Genomic DNA, 16,244 nt, shown 5'->3' with positions numbered 1-16,244 from the left:
GGTTTGAAAGAATTTCAATAGCAAATTTACTTTAATCTCCTCCTCTTTGTGACTTTGACCCTTTGCAGTTGAACCCTGTTGCCCTTTCTGGAGTCCCTCAGTCTGTCAGGAAGATAATGAACAGTATGTAGACTGGTGGCCAGAGAAAGCATGGAAACTGGTAGCCAGCTCGACAAGCAAGAATGGCGAGGGAGCTAGAACACTTACGATGCCTTTTGGCAACTTTGGCACAACTCTGGGAAGTGGTGTCCCGAAATACAGAGGAGAGGATACGCCAGAGGCAAAGAAGGAACTGTTTGCCATTGAAAAGACCCTATCCTTGGGTAGCAGTGGAGTCTAGAGTGCAACTTGCCAACTTTTGCTACTTCAGGCTAGGGGTTTTGTGTTGTGGACGTGTGTTCAGGAGAGAGATAGAGAATGAGTATGTGTTACTCCTTGCAGATTTGTTTTTCTTTGTGCTTTCTTACCAAGATACGAACTTTGGTTCAAAAAGTTATGGACTTCCCTGTGTTCCAGGCTTAATCTCTGTGAAAACGTGAGAGAAATTGAGATGAAATTATTATCTTTAAATGACTTATGGTGGTAGTGATGGCTGACAGAGAAAAAACATTTTTTGAACTACTGTGCTATATAAAGTAAAATTTTTTGAACTGCAAATTTAATTTGTCGTGTCTACTTGTGACTGAAGTATGTGTATATTTGTTCTTTTTTTTTTTTTTTTTTTTTTTTTTGAGATGGAGTCTCACTGTGTCGTCCAGGCTGGAGTGCAGTGGTGCCATCTCGGCTCACTGCAAGCTCCGCCTCCCGGGTTTACGCCATTCTCCTGCCTCAGCCTCCCGAGTAGCTGGGACTACAGGCGCCCGCCACCTCGCCCGGCTAGTTTTTTTGTATTTTTTAGTAGATACGGGGTTTCACCGTGTTAGCCAGGATGGTCTTGATCTCCTGACCTTGTGATCCGCCCGTCTCGGCCTCCCAAAGTGCTGGGATTACAGGCTTGAGCCACCGCGCCGGGCCGTATATTTTATATTTGTTCTTGAATAAGGTATCTGTTACTAGTATGTGGGAAAGTAAGTGATCACCTTTAATTGCATTTATTTAGCCATAGACCAATGACATAAAAAGAAAAAGATACAAGAATACAGATTTAGTAGCACAGTTTTTTTAACTTCAGTCTTTGTTAAGCATTGAATATGTCATCATTTTATAATAACGCTGTTTTTTTGTTTTGCTTATAATAATAATTGTTACTATTATTAATTACCATTACTCTGAAAAAAATTACAACTTACTGGCTTATAGTTTAAACTTTTGAAACAGGATACTGAGTCACACAGACTTCCTTTTCTAGAGATTAGCATTCAAGCCAAAAACTGAATTCAATCACATACAAAGTATGTGAGCAACATAAATATTTTAAAATCCATGAAACTGGACAAGATTTTAACCTCAGACATGATCACAGTAAAGTTTCTAATTAATATAATTCTAGATAAGTATCCAAGGTCATAACTGGATAAAGAAACTCCATTCTACTTTTTAATGGATTAAGTTACATTTGTGAAACATTGCTAGGTAAAATTATTTCCTGTTAAGAATTTTTTGTCTTAATTATCGTATGCTTTCTATTTGTGTAGGCAAATTTTAATTTGAATGGGGAGCTTTTGTTTGACAATATTCTAGTGCATTCAGCTTGTTAGAAGCAATAGAAACAGAATTAAAGGTATTTATATTTTAAAAGTATACTTTATGTGGAGTTAAAATTTAAATTATGTCTAATAGATACCCATGCAACTTAAATGACCTACCATTATGAATATACTTAAAATATGTATATATCCTGTTTTTTTAAAAAATAATTTTGCATAACTAAATAGGCATACAATTTTGGCTTTAAATGTGATAAATTATTATATATAACATGTCCTTAACTATGGCTTATAGCACTTGCTTTACCAATGTAAACCACAATAAAAATATTATCTTCACCTTAGAAAATGTGATTTGTTCTAGTCTTCTTGTATCTTTGTGTAGATATAATCAAGAGGTGAAAATAAAATTAATAAAATATTCAATAATCATAATAGATGAAATAGTAACATACAGAAATGTAGGATTATATAAATGTACCATTTTATACACACACACACACACACACCCAGCAGGGCAATAGAACTTATTATATATAAGTATAAAAAGATATTTATATCTTTTAAAAATTCTGTCAGTATTTGAAATGGACTAATGAGCAGGTGCAGATAAGACTGATAAAATTAGCCTAGTTCTCCTGCTGAACTCTTAATTTATGAGAGTGGTTTTATCTCTATTTCCATCTTGGAGGCCCAGAGTACTATTGTAATCTACATAGAGAGCAAAGGAAATAAAAACCTCTTGAAATGTTTTAAAGTGTCAGTAAAGCTGGAGATAAATCATCACTTCTACGTTGAATACATTGATATACATCTTATATATAATGATTACTATTAATAGTAAAAGCATGAACCAGGACTTTATGAATAAAAAATTATTTTTGCTCAAAATATGCTTATAGTTTGTGTTTACTGGGGCAATTAATTAAAAATCATGCTAGTTCTGCAGATTTAGACATAAATCAGCTCATAATCTAGGAATGCTGAAAGGTCATATTTCTTACCTTTTTAAGAAACTCGATTATCAGGATTTGAAGAAGTTAAAAGGAAAAAAAGCCTTGATTTTGTTGATGTTTTAACTATTTTCTTTAAGAATCAGTGAAGGTTGTTGATGTTATCGTGTAAGAAATCATTCTTAGATGCTGAAAAGTTTGTCAAACACTATGCCTACAACGAAAGCAAAGAAAGCAAAATCAGGGAGAGCTAATACATTGTTATCTGGACCACTGAAGATGGCTTTTTGTGGTGACAGTAGGAAAGCACAAGTTTCATGGTGCATTTTACTTGTAATCATGGAATTAAAGGCTTGGTTCCAGTCACCTCTGAAAAACTCTGCTGCCCTCTGCCCACAAATACAGGTTTAAACAGTAAAAATGTCTGCAACCCATGTGTTTAATTAGGATCATCGTAACTACATTTCAGTCAAAGGGGTATTTTATTTTCGTGACTGCGCCATTTTCAAACTCACTATTTTCAAAAATCTTGATACGTGTTCCAGGACTTGAACAGAATTGCAAGACAGGGAAACATGGGAAATCACTGCTCTGAAGTACAAATGAGAGACAAAAACTAAGGGTGTTGTTCCCATGAGAAAGATCATGCCAATTTTGTTCCAAAATCCCTTTAGCATCCAAATTAGAGAAGTTGTCTTTCATATACAATTCGTATACAAATCCTCATTTGAGATATCCTTTGATACATACCTGAAACATGTCACACTGTGATGTACTCCAGAGGGGAGACATGCCTTGTGAATTAAGTATACCTGCGTGAGAACAACACAAGCCACATGCATGTGTAACTCCAAAATATTATGATATAACACACATCCATTCATAAGCCTATTACTTCTTTACAAATTAATTTGATTAAAACTTCTTTATTGAAAAAATGTGTGTCTGGAGTTATTGTCTTCATAATTAGATTGTATTCTAGAAGTGACTTTTTGATAAGTTAAATACCTTTCATAGAAAGAATCAAATGAATTCTCTGGGTTGATGTTTGAAATAGAAAGTAGGCATTACCTCCAATTTTGAGGTGAAGACTTAAGGACCCAGAGTTTGACTGACTAACTCAATACAACATGGTGGTAGAGAAAGGGATGAGATGGATTAAGTATGTATTTGCCATTGATCCATATTATATGCAAAACTAGATAAATGTCAGGAAAATAAGCATTATCTATTGAAGAGTGGCCTTCAGGAAAATCTTCAGATGTGCCAAAAAAGGCAATGTTCTCTTTTTTTCATACCTTTGTTGTAATTATCTGGGGGCATTTTCATGGAAAATCATAGTTGTCTGCATTACTCTCAAAGTTGTTTTAAGGAGATAGAGAAGGATAATATGTTTAATATGATTGGCACTTGTGCCATTCTTTTGGGCTGAATATAATTGATGTCAGGCAAATTTGTTAATATCACTGGCAAGGTAAAATCACGGCATGACTGTGCTATCGCCCTAAGTAGTGTTTGCAAAACTCAGCTGCACCCATTGTGTAGCAGGTACGGAGGGGGATGCTGGGAATCCTGAGATGAAGTTATTAATACCTTTTTTGCCTTCAAAACATAGGTGAAGAGAGGAAACACATGAATAGATGGGTTTAATACAATATAGGAACTGTGATGAGAGATACTGGTTGTTTGCTTGTTTTATGTTTTTGAGAGCAAAAAAGAAGGGAATGAAGCAGAAAAGACTTCTTGATGGATATCATAGCTGAGCTGTACAGTAAAAGATAAGTGATATAGGGGAGTAATACCCCAAAAGTAGAGGAGGATGGATAAGTTTGTAGACTGTCCTACAGGTTTCAGGTATAAATGTGACTATGCATAATACCATTTTCCCACTATTTGGGAATACCATATTCCCAAAAAATACAAGCATAGAAATGATCCTAATGAACAGATTTTATTCAACAGTTTAATCACTTTACTCAAGGACTAAGAGCCAAATTACTAGCTATAGTAGTAATCAGTTTCCTCAAAATACCTCTTTAATTCATTCCCTCAGACTTTAAATAACACATGCATGTAATAAAAGGTATGGAAAAATACAGAGATGTAAACAGACACCAGCCAGATAAATGGCACTGGAGTAAACTTTATCTTGTAAATGCAGTCAGAGAGCTTGGGACTTATAACATAGAATAATTATTTTAGTTGTGATTACATTAACAGGAAATAGCAAAACAGTATTATTGAATCAAAAGGAAATTATTGGTTGTGATTTATTATCAAAGTATTTTTCATCATGTTTCTCTTTGTTATACTGCTTTAGCTCCTACAATCTGTATCTTCTTCTAACATACTACATTTCACCATTGCACTGAATACCAGCATTTTGCACGTACTTCTCAGCAGTGTGTGTTCAACTTAGCACTGGCCATTAAATTAACTCAAAGGAGTAGAATATGAGTCTGCTCTAAACCACTGAATATTTAGCATATTTTTTGTAGTTGCACAGGTCAACCTCAGTTGATAAAAGCTTTTTAGTGAGAACTAATACATGTTTACTCAATCCTTACCCCTCCTGCCCTAAACTGAGAAGGCTCCTGAGAACATAGTGATGATTACTTAAAGTGAAGAAATTCTGAATTAATATGTTGTTATTGATAAAATATTTATTAACTATTATTATAGAAAAAAAGTTGAGTGACTATTATACATGTTAATATGTTATACCTTTTTAAAATAGCATCCTATTACACTATGGCCATAGGAAAGTTTGAAGATTTTTAAATTACTGTATTTAAAAAATATATATCCATAGATATGGAAAATAATAAATGTATTAGTGTAGTCCCTAACTTTCATCCTAATTAATCATTTGAATAACAGGTGATTTAACGGTTTTGAGATATGAGTTATTATTTTTAGATATGTTTGAAATATTAATATTAGTGGAATAAATTAAACATTTGATATTAATAAAATATAATTGTCCAGTATACATAATTTTAGATTAGTGAAGAATGTAGTTATGTGTTAGTCTTTTTAAATATTTTGTAAATTATTAAGTTATATTCATAATATCAAGCATTTTTTTCATAATTATTAAACCTTTCTAAAACCTTTAAAAATACAATTGACAAATACATGAAAGCTTATGTACCTTTTTCCTTTAATTTTAGTCATGATTTCATTGGAGAATTTACAACAAGCTATAGGGAACTTTCTAGAGGGCAGTCACAATTCAACGTATATGAGGTAAGAGCCATTTTATTTTACCATTTTTTTTTCTAGAATAAATAAGTCTATGCTTTAAAAGTATGGATTCTGCAAAGCATAACTGCCAAAGGTTAACTAAGTATCAATGTATGTAAGAATCTTTGAAGTTGTTGAGTAGACATTTTTAGATTCAATAATAATACTTCTTCAAGTCACATTGAAATGTTTTTGTTTTTTAATTCTTGTGTATAAAGCATTTTACTTTAAAAAATATAGATATGAGTTTATTGTTTCTTAAGCTTCAGCCTTTATGTTTTGCCTTTTTATCAACCTCCTCTTCCATCCCTTGATAATAAAGAAGAAGATTAGACATTTTAGTTGTCAGTGTGGCATTATAAAATGAGCTGTGGTCTACATATATATCTGAGCACCTTCACTGCCGTTTAGGTGGAGACTGAAGGGAATGACAAGGTAATAGGCAGGCATTAAAGAAATTCAGGTTGTTAAAGCAGACACATTGTAGTTATTTCTGCCTGAAACCACCGTGCCAGTTAATCACCAAATATGTGTTGAGCGTATAGTATGTTCTAGCACTGTTGTTCCTTGAGCCATGGTATCTGTACATTTCCTATAACTTTAAAATTTAATATATGTGGATACTAAAGGAGAATATCTCAGTATTTAATCAACAGTGGTAATACTTCCCTCTCAGGTTGATGCTAAAATTGGCCTCTGTTAAGTAGAGAGTGGAGAAATCTCCTTCTACCACTTTATTCCAGCCTTCATTTATTCATTCCTAAAACAATTTTATTAAGTAGTTTCTACATTTTATGTTCTATGTTTGGCGCTGGGGACACAGAGGTGAGTATAAATTTCAGTGTCTAATGGGAGAGGCAGATATAAAATATGTTTTGTATAGATTGATATGTGCTCTATATAGTAGTATACTTAGTGCTCTACAGAGGGGCCAAACTCAGCTCTCAAAAAAATTTCTCAGTCAGAGACAAAGATAAAGTAATACATTAGTCTATCTGGGTCTTTCAAGGAAATGATATTTAGGCTCTAAACAGGAAATAAGTCATGTAAGACAGCTCGTAATTACGTAAATACCTATTTTGTCTGCCTAACATCAAGGCTGAGGAAGAACACACATGCACACTAGTTCTCCTTATACTTAGGCATCATCTGCTGCTGGTCAGCATATAATACTCCAGCGATTAACCACTTTTAGTTTCTCTAGCTTTTATAGCATTTTCTCATCATTGGTTTCAGTCAGTCCCCAGACTCTCTTGTCCAATAAAGCTTGCTAAATGACAAGACTGGTGCCACATCTCATGAGATGACGAAGAAGCTTAATAATGTTTATGTGTTCTTAAATACCCTGTAAAGCCATGACTTCAAATATAAATGTTTTTTTATTATACATATTTTCAAAAGAAGACATCAGTCTGAAGAAAATCTAGGAGACCATTATGAATTATGTACAAGTAGTTTTAGGAGTTCAATGGACAATCTTTGGTCCGATACATTACAAACTTTATTATCTATACTTGTGCAAGGGATTCAGGTTTATCAAGCAACCAAAAAATTTTTCAGCCATTAGTTCTTCAAATAATTATTTCTGCCACTTTCTCTTTCTCCTCTCTCTTTTTGGTACTACCATTCTACTTACCTTGTTATGCTTAATGGTGTCGCATGGCTCTCTTGGCCTCTGTTTTTTCCTTTTTTTGTTTTGGAAACAAAATCTCAATTGACAAATCTGCAAAATTACTGATTGAAGAGGTGGACTGCCCCTCCACACCTGTGGGCGTTTCTCATCAGGTGGAATGAGAGACTTGAGAAAAGAAATGAGGCACAGAGACAAAGTATAGAGAAAGAAAAAGTGGCCCCAGGGGACCGGCGCCTAGCATACAGAGGACCCAGGCTGGCACCAGTCTCTGAGCTCCCTCAGTATTTATTGATCATTATCTTTACCATTGAAAAGAAAAAGGGGAAGTGGCAGGACAATAGGGTCATAGTAGGGAAAAGGTCAGCAGAAAGACATAGGAATAAAGATCTCAGTGACAGAAATAAGTTTAAGGAAAAGTGCTGTCCCTTGATGTGCATATGCAAACATCTCCATAAACATTTTCAGTGCATAAAGAGCAGCATTACTGCTAGCATGTCCCACCTCCAGCCCTAAGACGGTTTTCTCATGTCTCAGTAAATAGAACATACAATGGGGTTTTACACCAAGACATTCCATTGCCCAGGGATGGGCAGGAGACAGACGCCTTTCTCTATCTCAACTGCCAAGAGGCCTTCTTTCCTCTTTTACTAATCCTCCTCAGCACAGACCCTTTACGGGTGTTGACTGGGGGCAATCAGGTCTTTCCCTTCCCAGGAGGCCATATTTCAGACTATCACATGGGGAGAAACCTTGGACAATACCTAGCTTTCCTAGGCAGAAGTCCCTGTGACCTTCCGCATTGTATGTGTCCCTGGGTACTTGAGATTTAGAGAATGGTAATGACTTTTAACAAGCATACTGCCTTCAGGCACTTGTTTAACAAAGCACACCCTGCACAGCCCAAAATCCACTAAACCTTGAATCACCACAGTACATGTCTCTGCAAGGACGGGTTAGGGTTACAGATTAACAGCATCTCAAGGCAGAAGAATTTTTCTTAGTACAGAACAAAATGGAGTCTCTTATGTCTACTTCTTTCTACACAGACACAGTAACAGTCTGTTCTCTCTTTCTTTTCCCCACAACTGATTATTTATTCTGCCAGCTCAAATGTTCCGTCAAACTCTTCTGGTGAATTTTTCATTTCAGTTGTACTTTACAAGTTGAGAATTCTTATTTGGTTCCTTTTTATATAATTTTGATCCATTTTTGATATTTTCTATTGGGTAAGGAATTGTTTCATACTTTAATCCTTTAGACATGATTTCCTTCTTTCAATATATTTATAATAGCTGAGCTAAAGATTTTGTTTAATGAATCCCATATCTGCACCTCCCCAGGGACAATTTCTGTCAACTTCTTTCTTCTATGTATAGAAAAGTATGGGGCATACTCTCGTGTTTCTTTGCATATCTTGTTTTTGTTGTTGAATGCTGGAAACTTTAAATAATATAATGCAGCACATTGGGAATCAGATTCTCTACCTTCTCCAAGGTTTGTGTTTTTTGCTCTTTGTTTAGTGATTTTCATGGACTAATTGTATAAAATTATTCTTTGTTGTGTGGGCTACTGAAGTCTTTGCTTGGTTAGCTCCGAGGATGTTTTGGAGCAGATGTTTTGGCAGAGATTTGTGTACATTTGGACATTCCTTATATGCTCCAACGACGTAAAATCCTGCCTTAGCTTTCACTTGTTGTTTGAGCAGAGATTTGTGGTTGAACGGAGAAAAGAATTCCCTAAATCTTTCCTGGGCATATGTACACCCCTTCAAAGGGCATAGGCTTCTAGATTTTCAGCAATATACTAGAGCTTTTAAAATCCCCCTCTAAACAAATCTCATTCCCTCAATCTTCCTTTTTGGTTTTTGAGTTAACCTCTTACTTGCCCCAGATTATATCATCACCTCCAGCAGATATGCTATTGTTAAGCACTTGCCACTGTCTGCTTTCAACAAATGTCCTGGAGATAGGGCATTTCCCTCTGAGCAGGCTTTGAGTTAAGTCAAATAACCACAAGCCCAAGCCCTATGAATGGAGCTTTTCCAGAAAGCTTCCATATAAGTCAGTTAATGACAATTCTCTGGAAAAGACACTTTTTTTAAAGTTTTGTTTTTAATTGACACATGTTAATTATAAATGTTAATTGTGTACAGTGTGGTGTTTCAGTACATATATACATTGTGTAATGATCAAATCAGGGTAATTATCATATTCATTACCTCAAACACTTTTTGAAGAACTTCATATCCATTCTGTCCCCTCCAGTGGCTTTTAGACTGTTGGTTTACACAGCTACTGTAGTTGCCTGGCTGACAGTTTTCAATGCTACTACATACAGAGCTGGGAAAAGTAGGTTTAGAGTAAAGCAAGTTAAAATGACATAGTGAGATTTACTCTTTTTCTTGAATGAGTTATCACCGATTGTTGCAAGATTCTTTGGTTAATTTCCAGATTCATGAAAAAATTTGATTTTGGCAATTTTTGCTAGTGTTCTCATTGTCTTTATGGATGAGCAACTTTTCAGAGAGCCTTACTCCATCATTCTAAAGTAACTTCCCTAGTTCATTATTTAGTTTTAGAAGTGACAAATGCTACTATGTTTATATATTATATAAATTTAATATTGTTATATCAGATGTATTATTGGCGATTGAAATGGCCCTATATGATTAAATGAAAACATCTTTAGGCAATTAAATTTAATTATGTAATTTAAAACCAAGTCATAAGGTAATTTTTCTATGACAATAGTATATTATGATATGCTGACAGCAAAAACACTCATATGAACTGAAAGATGCTTATGAAATTCTACTAAAAAGTTACTCCTAAAATTTAGGAAAAACCTCTTCTAAACCAAAGGCATAATGCCAGATGAATGATTTTTAGGTAGAAAAATGCTGAAATACAGTTTTTCAAGAAAAATGTATCGCTGAACATTTTGTTTTCAAACTTTTGATTGAATTGATTTTATTCACTGATTTCCTATATATTGTTCAGAGTGCTGTGTTCCTCAAATTATCTAGAAGAATTGAGGAATTCTTCAAACCTCGAGATCAAACATTACCTTTCTCCTCCAAACAACCTGCCCCATATTTAATAGTATAACCATTGAACCATCTGAAAAATGTGTGATCTTGCCAATGATGCTCAATATCCTTACTGTTGCATGTTTTCCTGTAGAATGTGTTCAATTAGGGCTTTCTGAAATACACAGTAAATAATACATGGAATGAATGAATGACCAATTTCTCCTTTAGATTTTCTACTTAAATCTGAAAAATGTACTTTATTCTGTTTTCTTAGTTTTTTTTTTTTTTTTTTTTTGCGAGCCGTTTTCAGTGGGGCTTCCTTATTTAATGATTCATTACTTCTTGCATAGAAAATTTAAAATAGGACCCTAACTGTTGCCTTCATTTTCTCACCTTACAACTATCCTGTAGACCAGGGGTCCCCAACCCTCAGAACGCAGACTAGTACAGGCCTGTGGACTTTCAGGAATTGGGCCACACAGCAGGAGGTGAGCCAGAAGCAAGGGAGCATTACCACCTGAGCTCTGCCTCCTGTGTGCTCCTTATAAGAATCTAATGCCTGATGATCTGAGGTAGAACAGTTATCATCCCGAAACCATCCTCCCCACCTCCATCCGTGGGAAAACTTTCTTCCATGAAATCAGTCCCTGGTGCCAAAAATGTTGGAGACTGCTGCTATAGACCTATTATATCATTCTCCTGTTTAAACATCAACTAAATAACATCCAAACTCCCTGGCCTAGGATTAAGGATCTCCTTAACATGGCCTCAGCTTATTTTTTCAGATTCACTTCTCATCTGGTTGTGTGGGTTCTCTGCCCCAGCCAACCTGGATCAGTTGCCTGTTTTTCTTTCTAGAATGGTGTGTTTTTTTTTTTTTTTTTTTTAAATTGAAGCCCTAGTTTAAATTAATAAACTATGGTTCAAATAATACTTTTTCATAAACTATTTCATCTTCTTTTCCCTGTCAAATGCTTTCTCCATATTTTGGATTGAGATGATTTGAAGAAGTCTCTCTTCAGGCAATTATGTATTACATTTATCCTATTAGATTGGCAAGTCTTATTTATCGTAATAGTCCCTATATCCCCTAATGTCTTACGAAATATAGAAGTGCAACCTTATTTACTCATGGATCAAATAGTCAAAAAGCCAGTCTTATGTCTACAAACCAGACCTTTACCAATTATTATGTAGCATGGGTAACTGGTAGAAATTACCATCATTATAAAGAAATAGTTAGGTTAATACATCCTTTAAATATTCACACATTGGATGATTTGCTATGTTAGTGTATTTAATTTTTAAAGTTATGTCACTTGAATATACTTTTAACAACCCATCATTTTTCTATAAAGCAATAATTAAGACATTAGATGTTAAAGGCCTCTATCATATCAAGAAGGTGACTGTAGTTATGGGCAATCAGTATGTACAAGTGAGAAGAATATTACAGACAAAACATTTTTTAAGATAGTCAGTATTAACTTTTGTAGAGAAGTTTTGGCTGAATGACCGTCCAAAGTCATACTGAAAGCATTTGTAAATGCATACATGCATAAGAAGTGAAGGCAGCAGGTTAAACTACACATTTTTAAAACTTCAATATAAAAATTCAGTATAAACAGTAACACATTTTAATTGTTTTATCTGCTTTTTAAGGTGGTGAATCCCAAAAAGAAAGGAAAAAAGAAAAAATATAGTAATTCTGGAACAGTAAGTCAAATTTTATGTTATTTATTAAAGATTAAAATAAATGAATATGCATATATGTAGACAGCATCTTTAATCCTACTGGAAGCAATTAAAAAACTGAGCTGTGTTTCACTCAGGGTTTTAATATGAGCAAACACAATAGAAAAATCAGCTTCCCAGGGGACTGATTGTAATGAAGAATACCTTATAGAAGGTATTGACTTGGCTTCTTGCAGATAATCCTAGGGGCTGCAAGGCCTCTGAGAGAGGCTGAAGTTTTGTTATGAATTCTTCATTCAGTAGAATCCGAGTGTAATGAATCAGGCAGACATAAAAAAAAACACAAGTGGTAGTAAGAAATACTATACTCTTTACAGGCTATACTTAACAACTGTGACTCATTTCGTGGGATGTTATGTGCTCATTCAAAAAAGTTGTCATTAAAATTGACAATGCTGTGGAAATGATGTACTAAATCAGTACAGAAGATGCAAAGATGTATCAAAAATTATAAAAAATCAGTGACAGCCTATTTTAAGAAAAATACTGCAGTTTTTTTTCTTAAGATTAACTTTTTTGGGGAGAAGCAAAATCTAAGTTTTCTCTCAGTTTTCTTTGAAAGATCTCTATAAAGCAAGACAGTTAAAATATTAGATGAGCTCATTACAGAACCATGACTGAAAACACACATTTCCTCTTGAAGGCTTTGTTCACTGATTTTGGTTTTTTGGTTTTAACCATTTTCCAACTCTCTTTCATCTTTCCTTTTATCTAAAATGGGAATTAACACAATGTCCTTGTAGATAATTTTCATGCTGTTCTTCAACGGAAGTAAACCGGTCATAGAAAGACATTGGTTAATTTTTTTGATCCCTTTCCTTCAGATAATTTTAAATGTAAGAACAATCAGTCCTAGCAGATGTTAATAAAAAATAATGTCTTTAGTGATTTTCAAAATGCAAAGAAATACAATTTTTCTCTCTAATAGTTAGAAAAATCTATTTGGGGTCACAAACAACTAGAAGGTAATTCTGTCTTTTTCTTTTTCAGGTAACTTTACTCTCTTTCTTGGTAGAAACAGAAGTTTCATTCCTTGACTACATTAAGGGAGGGTAAGTCATTTTCTGGAATTGTTTTGTTGCTTAGGCATTTCGTACAATTTGTATAACAAGTGCTACCACGAGGTACCTGGCACTGAAATGATCACCTTTATTATATTTTGATGGCAAGCCTATTATAATTCTGTTTCAGATATAAAGTAAAAAACGTACATACCTAGAGCTATTACTTTTGGGGCAAATTGTAACTTTTCTTTAACCAAGAGAAAATATTGTATGATTAATAGTTGTAGATAATGGCTATTATGTGCACTTTCATAGGATGTTTTTGTTTGCTTAACACATAGGACATTGTACATGCACTATTCATTATTTGTAATATAGGTGTAAAGCTTCAGGGCCTGATTTAAATATATATACTAGGTTAAGAATATTAAAGGAATGTGCCTTGTCATAAAATCAGAATGCAGAAATGGATGGTGTCGTCATTTATTCAGTCCTACAGCTCTCAGACAGGAATACGTTTCAGGAAAAAAAATAATTGTAACCATTTTTGAAACTTTTCAAAACCCAGACAGATCCTGTGTTGGTAATGTACTGTTAGTTCTTATACCCTCGTAAACAGGGAAGTATTTTCAGTTTTGCTTCTCATTTTAACCTATTTCTTCCTTTTCTTAACCTGACCAAGCATCACCTGTATTAGTCTGTTCTCACACTGCTATAAAGAAACTACCCCAAACTGGGTAATTTATAAAGGAAAGAGATTTAATTGACTCATAGTTCCACATGTCTGGGGAGGCCTCAGGAGACTTATAATCATGGCGGATGACCGATGGTACAGGGGAAGCAAGGCATGTCTTACATGGCAGTAGGCAAGAGAGCGCATGTGAAGGAGGACCTGTCAGACACTTCTAAAACCGTCAGATCTCATGTGAACTCACTCACTATCATGAGAACAGCGTGGGGGAAACTGCCCCCATGATCCAATCACCTCCCACCAGATCCCTCTCTCCACACATGGGGATTGTGGGGATTACAATTTAAGATGAGATTTGGGTGGGGACGCAGAGTCAGACCATATCATCCCTAGAGATTTAAAACAAGCATTCATTGTCTTGCAGTATAAAATGTCTACATATTCTCTTTTCCTTCACCTTGTATTTTCAATATGTAAAAGTGGAGCCAAGCAAATTTGAATGTGTTTAGTAACTTCATAATGAATATCACTCATGTAAACATCTTCCTAATTATGATTCAGCAACTGCCCCCCACACCATAAAGACTCACTGATAGAATGTCCTCAGGTTGAAAAAGGGGATGAAGGAATGGGGGTACCAAGGGAACAAAGATAGCTTCACAAAACCCGGAGAGTTTGCCTCTTGTTGCTCTTACTTAAGGATACAAAGCAAACAAACAAACAAAATACCTACTTAAATGAGTACTCTTTGCTATATACGGGCATCCAAAATGCAAAGTGGCTGCACAGACTGAGAAGCAACAATGGTTGTTTCAATAAAGTACAAAGTAGAAAAAAAAAAGTTTGCCAGCTCTTAGTATTCCAATGTCTGTGCCTATTTTTATTTTTAGAAGATAGAAAAATAGGATCTTGAATTTGTCATAAAAATATATTCCTGTAAAAACTCCTTAGTAGTAGTAGGTGTTTGGACGAACGGAGGCAAGATGGTGCACTTCCGGGTTCTTCTTCACCACCAACTCTTCCCCAGCGCGCGAAAATGCAGCAGGCGCCCAGGGAGGGTGCAGACCAACTGGGCATGTGCCAGGTGACGTCAATCTGAAGAGACCAAGATTTACCTGGTCGCACCTGCGGAACGCCCCTGACACGCCCATGCCCCATCTATTGCCCTCCCACTCCTAGAAAAGCCGCTCTCCGCCATTGAGCCAGGCGGCCTTCTCACAGCCCGGCGGACTTCCCAGCTTCCCAGTCCCGTCGGGATGTGGGAACTCCGTCGGAGAGCTTGGGGGAGGGGAACTCTGCCGGCCTTCTTTGCCGGAGGCCGACAGACTTCTTCTCCACACCTTAGGTTACTAAAATAAACTTGCAGTTTTGCGCCAGACCTTTGCCTACTTGCTGGTTCTTTTGTGCTCGCTCTGGTGGTCTTAGAAAAACAAGACAGTAGGTAATAGTGTTACAGGATCTTTGGGGTGTTGCTTTTTTTGGCGTGAAACCTCTGGCTGGTGGTGCCTTTTCCTGAGTTTGCTCAGGCCTGCTGGGCTCGTTCCATCCACTTGGCCTAGCAGGCTGCACTTTTCTCACACTACCAGCCTGGGTCTCATGCCTGCCAAGGGTGTATCAGGTATGGAGTGGCGAGGAGTATGTGAGCATGGGATCCAGCCACTGTGCAGTCTGACATGCTGGCTGCTGCAGCAGGGCGGGCACCTGCGGGTGCTGGCACAGGTGCCAGCTCTCTGTGAGGCTGTGGCTGGACCAGACGCACCACAAGCAGCTTCCCTGGTGGCACCTGGAAAGCTTGAAGATGGTAGGCACTGCAGGACCCCAAAAAGGAAGTCACAGTCTTGGCTGAGGGAGCTCCCAGGTCTGGGCTCCCCCAGGGGCCACAGCTATTCTATCCTTCTCTATGCCTGCAACATGGTGAGCAGTTTCAACCCTGTTTGTGTTGTAGTTCATTTAGCTCCGCTGTTTGGCAGGTCCCCACGTTCTTCTCTTGCGACCAGGAAGAATGGGATATGCAGAGAAGTGAAGGGTAAGCCGAGATGAAGAGGAGTTTTATTGAGCAATAGAACAGCTCACAGGAGACCCACAGGGGGTAGCTCCTTTGCGCAGCCAGGCGGTTCCTACTATTTAGCTCCTAGCAGAGCTGGGACCCTGGAGTGGGAAGCTCCTCTCTTCAGGCAGGTTGTCCTATCATCTCCCCATCTCTCAACCGATAGGAGGCCTTGGAATGGGTTGCTCTTCTCTGCAGGCAGGCCCTCTCATCATCTCCCCAGCTCCCAGCAGAGAGA

General features: G+C 36.4%; 1 protein-coding gene across 1 annotated transcript in view; it reads left to right on the top strand.

The window, feature by feature from the left end:
- CPNE8 (copine 8) overlaps nucleotides 1–16,244 on the top strand; it is a 231,885-nt gene that overhangs the window by 145,252 nt on the left and 70,389 nt on the right. Inside the window, exons 9-13 of the mRNA XM_026449597.2 lie at nucleotides 69–323; nucleotides 4,048–4,147; nucleotides 5,773–5,848; nucleotides 12,172–12,225; nucleotides 13,255–13,316. Of these exons, the coding sequence (XP_026305382.1) occupies nucleotides 69–323; nucleotides 4,048–4,147; nucleotides 5,773–5,848; nucleotides 12,172–12,225; nucleotides 13,255–13,316 (547 nt within the window). The remainder of the gene's footprint in view (nucleotides 1–68; nucleotides 324–4,047; nucleotides 4,148–5,772; nucleotides 5,849–12,171; nucleotides 12,226–13,254; nucleotides 13,317–16,244) is intronic.

Source organism: Piliocolobus tephrosceles, chromosome 10 (genome assembly GCF_002776525.5).
Source record: "Piliocolobus tephrosceles isolate RC106 chromosome 10, ASM277652v3, whole genome shotgun sequence".
In the NCBI taxonomy this organism is placed as follows: domain Eukaryota; kingdom Metazoa; phylum Chordata; class Mammalia; order Primates; family Cercopithecidae; genus Piliocolobus; species Piliocolobus tephrosceles.
This window is presented reverse-complemented; position numbering and strand designations above follow the sequence as displayed.